We start from the raw sequence: 7,763 nt of genomic DNA, 5'->3' as shown, positions 1-7,763 counted from the left end.
TCGACTCACTTCGATTGCAAAGACTTTCTCCTAGGCACATGTCTCACCAACACAAAATGAGGGAGTGATCCTACCACTAGTCATTTTAGGCCAATGAATCAACTATGACGGTTTTTAATATCGACACTTTAACAAGCCATGAATGCAAATCAAATCAATGTGTTGTGTTTGGACTTCAATCAAATACATTTGATATTTTGTGTATATGGCTCTCTTTTAAAATTTTTAATTTAGTTCTTCTTATTTAAGTTTTAGAAATCAATCCAATCGTCAAAGTTAGTGGCTTATCCCTGAAAGAAGATGGAATAATTGGTGAGATGGGACTCATAAAACTACACAAAAAAAAGGGAAAAAAGAAAAAAAAAGGTTCAAATAGAAATCAAAGAGAGACTAACCTAAGTGGGAGACCAAATTTGTAATTATCCTTAAATTTTTTTATGTGTTGAAGTGGGTTGTGCTCATTTACTTTTATTATACCATTTTCACACTGTTCAATGAGTCGCTTGTTCTTTCAAATCCCAAGACTTGTGATATCTCTCTTCTCTCTTCTCTCTTCTCACCCTCCATATTTCTTAGGCATATATTTCTTTTTGCTCATTGTTTAGTCATTTCTCGCAAGTGATTTTTCCCCTTGTCCTTTCTTCCATTCACTTGGGAAGGAAAAAAATTCCTCTTTATTTATTTATTTATCATCACCCCCTCCCCCTCCCTTAGCTCCCACCACTTCTCTTAATTTGGTGATTTTGTCCAATCTCCATATCTTATTAACAATGAGTGATCCCTCCTACTCCTACTCCATCAATGGCTCTTTTGGTCTCTACCCTCTTCACAATCACCACTACTTCTCTTCTTCTTCTTCATCATCTTCTTCTTCTTCTTCTTCTTATGATCATCACTTCTACTCTCTTTCCTACTCCAACAATGATCATCAAACCCTAAAAAACAGCTCCTTTTTCACACCCCATCAATTATTTTCCCCTCCCAATTCCTCCCCACAAGTCCTTCCCCTCCTAAGCTTAAGCCCTGCCAGAAATGTTGATCAAGATCACCACCAATCCTCCTCCTCCTCCATGGAGATTTCCAAGCAAGATCATGATGAGAGCAGTCATGTTACTGTGGCTTTGCATTTAGGGCTTCCAACTCCTCCTTCTGATCTGATCTTGAGGCTTTCTTCCACAGAGATCTCAGACAAAGAAGAAGAGGAAGTGGAAGAGGAAGAAGAAGATGAAGATCAGGAAGAAGAAGCTGCTCCTGTGGTTCCCAATTACTCCTCCTCACTCAACAAAGGCCAGTATTGGATTCCCACTCCTGCACAGATTCTCATTGGCCCCACTCAGTTCTCTTGCCCTCTTTGCTTCAAAACCTTCAATAGATACAACAACATGCAGGTATGTGTATATTATCAAATCAAATCAAAACGATTCATTTTGCTAATAATGTATATATATATATATATATATATATATATATATATTTGCTGAAAAAGAGGAAAAAATTGTTCTTTATGTACTCCTTTTTAGACCGATCTCAGCCTTATGACTAGGAAAAAGAATATCTTTGCAGACTTATTAGGGTCTTGGGGGTTTTGGATTTTTATTTTTTATTTTTTGGTTGCAATATTATACATTGCCATTGCATCACACACAAGTAGTCATGATATATATCTTTTTGGTGCATGGTTTTATTCTTAGTTTTGGGGATTCTCAAAAGGATCAGAAACAAATCTTCCCTGCTCCATCTTCAGACTAAGATCAGTAAATCCCCTCTCTTTATGTGATTGAACAACACAGCAGCCATTTTTCTCTTCACACACATTTTGAACTTCGTGTTATTTAATAAACTTTGGCATACGTGTGAAATGAAATCTTACCCTTTTTTTTTCCCTGATAATTTCATCTTTTAAATTTTGCCTAATTTAATGGCATTAGATTTGGCTTTAGATTGTTGGTATATTTGTCCCAGCAATCCCCAACTAAAAGTAGGCTCTAATTCAATACTAAAGGGAATCCCAAGTTTTTGAGAACAACAAAAGCTATGTTTTTTTTCCCCTTTGCTTTTCCAAACCCCTTTGACCACCATTATTGACTCGGATATCATTTATTAAGTTGAAAACTCCTGAATCTTTTGTCTAAAAGATCATTACTAGCTAGAGGGATAGATATATAGAAGAAAAACGTAAAGGAAAAAAAACAAGAGAAATAAACTTGGTCAGATTTCGTCAGTGCAATAACTTTATGCTTCATTTAGAACCATGTACTACACTACATACAAAATGTATGAATGATCATAAATTTTGGTGGGTTTAAATCCTATTCTCACCCTCTGAACTTGCATGATTTAACTTCCAAAATATCTATTTTTGTCTTTAAATTTTTATGTTTATTTCCCACAAGACTCTCAAAAGGTCTATTTTATAGTAAAAAAACAAAAGTCATTTAGTCCTTAGTTGAATAAGTGTAGCTTTAACTATGCGTGTTAAATCTTAGTGACATATACCAAAATAAAAGTACAAGAGTGATCTGTTTTGGTCTCTCGAAATTTTTAGAATGTTTATTTTAGTTTTGAACTTCGACCAAAACTAATCCTTTTCCAATTAAGAGGAGTTCATAAATGTCTGCGGAATATAGTTGTTGATGATATTGATGATATTATGGGGAATAACACACACGTACAGATGCACATGTGGGGGCATGGATCTCAGTACAGGAAAGGGCCACAGTCGCTAAGAGGAACACAGCCAACAGCGATGCTGCGGCTGCCGTGCTACTGCTGCGCCCCTGGGTGCAGAAACAACATCGACCATCCCAGATCGAAGGCGCTGAAGGACTTCAGAACCCTTCAGACACACTACAAGAGAAAGCATGGGATGAAGCCCTTCAGCTGCAGGAAATGTGGGAAGGCGTTTGCTGTGAGAGGGGACTGGAGAACCCACGAGAAGAACTGTGGCAAGCTCTGGCACTGCACTTGTGGCTCTGACTTTAAGCACAAGAGATCCCTCAAGGACCACATTAAGGCCTTTGGCCATGGCCATGCTGCCTATGGCCTCGCCAATGCCAATGCCAATGCAACTCACTCCTTTCACGATCATTTGGATCATCGTCACCACCCTCCTCCTTTTGATACATCATAATTAATATATAATAATCTTTTCATTTCTCATCGTCTCTATCATGTTCATTATTATTATTATGTGTGAATTTTTGCTTCCACAATTCTGTGCTCTACTATGATCACATTATATTATAATTAATTCTACAATATGTTTTTCACTATATATGTGGTCATGGCTCATGGTGTGTGTTTAATTTAATTATATTGCTACAGGGAAAAACTAAACTAACTTTATTCTTTCGATATGATCAATAGCTAGGGTTTTATTCATGATCTCCGTATATCATTTATTTCGAGGGAAGGAATACCAATTTGAGACTCAAATCTCTAAATTAACATGCTTAACATGCCTCCTCAAAACAGTATTTCTTTTGAGTTCATTAATCTTGGTCGAATTTTAATTTTAGACCAGATACTCGTTTGAGCTTTTGGACTTTGGTACCATATCGAGTTCAATCTTGAAACTAATTGACAATGCGAGAAGTAGTTAACTTATATTATAAACCCTTATTATATTACATTCTTTATACATTCTTTATCTTTTCAATGTGTGATCTTTAACATTGAGTAATAGATCATTTATTTCATGATAAAAATATTTCACTTCTAAACTAATTATAGGGTATGTGAGGTATCAAAAATATTACTACGTATTTAAGGGTCTGGTTGGGAGTGACCGTAGAATGAGTGATTATTAAAAAAGAGACTTGATTAAAATTGATTTTCCAAAATCACTATCGAAATAATCATACCTTAAAATCAATTTAAAGTGATTTTAAACTTTTTTATAAAATCAACTTTTAAATTTTGCCAAACACGATCAATGAAATTGACAATGGCAAGAATAATTTCGACAATACCAAAATCACTTCCAAACACACTCTAACTGTTATAATTACTAAAGCCTTTGATGAGTCGATCATATTCTTGATATTATTGAAACAACAACCTAAGGCACAGAAATTGGTTCCCAAATATATATGAAATTAACAAGTATTTGAAAGATGACAGAATTAGAAAGAAAACAAGATCAGACGTAGGTGAGAGTGAAAAAAGAAGGGTTTTTGAGATAATTGATAGAAGAATAATAATGGATCGGAGGTTACGTTGATGACAGCTTTTGTGAGGGAGAGAGGGAGGGGGGAGGGTTCATTGAGATGTCATCTCAAAGAAGTTACGTCCATAAGAAATTCAGAATTCAGAGAAGATTGGTGATGGAGATGGAGGCCGAGGGGGAAAAATATGGAACAGTTATACCAACTTATTACGCATTAGCACACACAGAAGTGATCAGACAAAGTACAAATGAATGTGATTTAACCCAACACAATAAACTAAAATCAAAAATCAAAAATCAAAAGTATAAATAATAAATATGCGATTCTTTTCTTGTTAAATCTGTACTCTTTATATATTTCCAGTGTTCTGTCGCAGCGGCAGCACTAATAACCATCTGTCTGCCATTCGGACATGATGGATCCATGTTTTTACCCTTCCACCTTTTTTACTTTTACTCTTTCCTTCTTTTTTTTTTTGCCTTTCTTTCTTTCTTCACCTGCCCACTCATCTTTTATACTGTACTTTTCTTTTTCCTGCAGCTTCAAAATCTTATTTTATTGGTTATATTTATATTTGTGAAATTTTCTGTTTCCTTTCATCTTTTAAATTCATACCCTAAGTAATTGCATATGCCTCTTTCTTCATCAATTAATTTATGGATTGAGAAATACAAACTTATAGTATTATTATAGCTCAACAATCATGACATCTCTAGTTATGTTGAGAAGTTGGAGTTTGTATGTTCAAATTCTCATCCACGTGTGATATAATATTTTTTAAAATATAATAGTAATAATAATAATTATTATTATTATTATTATGCTACTAATGTAAATTAAACTTGTAGTCTATATTTAGATTATAATGAGAGATGACGTCAATTTATGTAATATCTATTCATTTATTATTAAGAATATTACATCACAAATGATGGAATCTATATCTTATCAATGAGTTATAATTAATGCTTTAGCAACTAAATTATTTTTAAATTAACGAAAATGTATTTATTATTATTTTACTAAACCCATTAACATCGAGATCATTAATAAACACATATTCCTTCGATGTTTCGTTAAATTTCAATTATCTATATTGAAGGAGACTAGGAAATTTCCTTAATAATTTCAAAAGTTACTATTAATTTCTGAAATTTAATCAAATATTTTTAAAATATACAATTTTAGGAGAAATAAATATAGGGGGAAAATTAAATGTTACTTAAAATCGTGTGTATTATTGAAAAGTAGAAAAGTTATTTAACAAACATTCATTGCCGAGGAGGTAGAGCTCTGGGCTAAGATTTACAGTGGCATTGCAGATTATTGTTATTAATATTTAAATCTAGTGTTCACTAAATGAAATTATAAATTAAATATTGGGATGAAATTTGAGTATAACTCAATCAACAAAGAAATTAATTACCATTGAAGGTTTAATTTTCTACCTACATTTGTTATAAAAAAAATTATGGCTTTTTATTATTTCAGAACTCATGGCTCATGGAGTCGTTGCTGCTGTTATTATTTGCTAATTACTACGTTTTTTTATTTACTTTTTTTTGTAAAATAAATGTTGCGTAATTGATATCTTATCTACTAAATTCATTGTAATTGACTGGTCCAAATTTAAATAAAAAAAAACAAAAAAGAAAAACTGGTCCAAATTTTACCTTTATCCACTTCATGTTTGTTGATGTCCTTTTAGATTAATTTAATGGATTTAGTTCCCCACATTGATTCATTCCTTACTCCATTTTTAGCTTTTGCTTTTCTATCTATCATTCTCTCTCCTTTTTTTTTTTTCTTTTTTTCCAGGTGGGTCATTATTAACTCTAAAGAACAGCACAACCCTTTTACATTATTCTGATTAGAGAGAGGAAAAAAAAGTTACAACTTTTAGATTTATATAAATAATTCCTCCCTCTCTAAGTCTTAAGCCAATGAAGCAGCTATTATTTTCCCATTAGCATGAGAAAAAAAAATTAATTTAAGAAAATTCACTTTTTTTTTTTTTTAATTTAGGTTGCTGAATCTTCTCAAAGCTGGTTGGAAAAAAGTTTTGCATTTGCTAAAGAAAAAGGAGAAAGAGAAAACATAAAAGAAAAAATCTTAGGCATTACTAATCAACTTTTTGATTAATGAAAAAGATATGCTTTTTCCCAAAGCAAAATTTTATGGCTTTAAAAGTTTTTAAGAAACAAAAACAGAATAATTAATAATCACTCTCCTACTATTTTCTTTCTCCCTCTCATTGAGATGTCCTAATTCCAAGATACTTTTTCAACTTTGCTTTAGACTGAATACGGAAATATGCATATCCACAAAATTTATATCAAGGCCAATTCGCTCACAAACGATGAAAATGTGACAGATTAAAAGGCAAGAAAGAAAGGAGAAAATTAATTTTCTAAAAAGTAAATAAAAAAGAAGGGAAAAAAAATTACAGACCCCATTTCTCCACTTTGATCTCTACATATTTGAGTCATTCATATTAGCATACGAATTGGATTTGTGGAGTTAAAAGTCGAGTCTACGTATAGTATTTTGGATTTACTTATCTTAAACTACATGCTTAGCTTAGCTTATTAATTTTGCTGCCTATGTAAAAACTTAAAAACTTTTGAAAATTGAATCTATTCATCACGCACACATGTTAAAATTAGTCTTTTCAGAGTTCAAAAACTGGCTGCACACATCCAAAATTTCCAATATGGGTCAAAAATATTATGGATGGGGTTGGTTTGGATTTTGTCTTTTGATTTTGCATCTGTTAATAGTCGGGTCCTATGAATTGAATCAGTCCATCCATTGTTAGAAACATTGTTGAATCTAAAAGGTTCTTTTCCCTCTTCCCAATAAAGTTTTGTTGGCAGAAAAGCTTGGTTTTGGTTTTGCTTTCAATATCTTTGCTTGGATGAAAACACACACTCTCTCTCTCTCTTGGGTTTTGATTATATGAGTTGCTTTAATTTCTTTATTCCAACTTTAAATAAAATACAATCAAACAGCTTGAAAGATATGGGAGTAGACAGCTTCAATCCCATGAATCTCTTGATAGACCTTTATTACTCATCACTTTGTTTTTGAGGACTTGGAATCATTGACACTTAGAAGGAAATCACTAAATCCTAGACGAATATTCCAGAATTAATTAATTAAATATAAAGTTTTTATTTTGCACAAATCATCTTATTTTATTTATACTTGGTGGCCTAGTAATTTACAATTCGTACCTCAACTAATAGTATCTCTGAAATACAATCACTTACCAATGATGTTTGGTAAGCATATAAGCATAATCCTTAGTCTAAACATAATTATATATTTTTTAGATAACAATGAAACAAATAACATAACTTAAAACCTACCAATCCTAACTCAATTAGTTAAGACATGCATTACAACTAATCTTCACCCCACGTATTATGTACTCGTAAAAGAAAAAAAGAAACATAACCTAAAACTTTCATTTCTCAAGGGATTGGGATAATTTCCCAACGACACCCTTTATTTTCCTCAAAGGAATAAAGTTGACAAGATCGGAATCCTACCTGGCCTGCCCATCACATCTTTCAAATTGCATTTACTTAC

At 32.4% G+C, this 7,763-nt stretch overlaps 1 protein-coding gene across 1 annotated transcript; it reads left to right on the top strand.

Annotated features, from left to right (window-relative positions):
* The first annotated feature begins 565 nt into the window (after nucleotides 1–565).
* On the top strand, nucleotides 566–3,272 carry LOC111017376 (zinc finger protein WIP5). The gene is made up of 2 exons (XM_022293125.2): nucleotides 566–1,388; nucleotides 2,675–3,272. Exons 1-2 carry the CDS (start codon nucleotides 771–773, stop codon nucleotides 3,128–3,130), a joined length of 1,074 nt encoding a protein of 357 aa, XP_022148817.1. The 5' UTR covers nucleotides 566–770; the 3' UTR covers nucleotides 3,131–3,272.
* The last annotated feature ends 4,491 nt before the right edge of the window (nucleotides 3,273–7,763 follow it).

This window comes from Momordica charantia (genome assembly GCF_013281855.1).
Source record: "Momordica charantia cultivar OHB3-1 chromosome 2 unlocalized genomic scaffold, Mcharantia_2.0 BLBB01000002.1, whole genome shotgun sequence".
NCBI classification, from domain to species: domain Eukaryota; kingdom Viridiplantae; phylum Streptophyta; class Magnoliopsida; order Cucurbitales; family Cucurbitaceae; genus Momordica; species Momordica charantia.
This window is presented reverse-complemented; position numbering and strand designations above follow the sequence as displayed.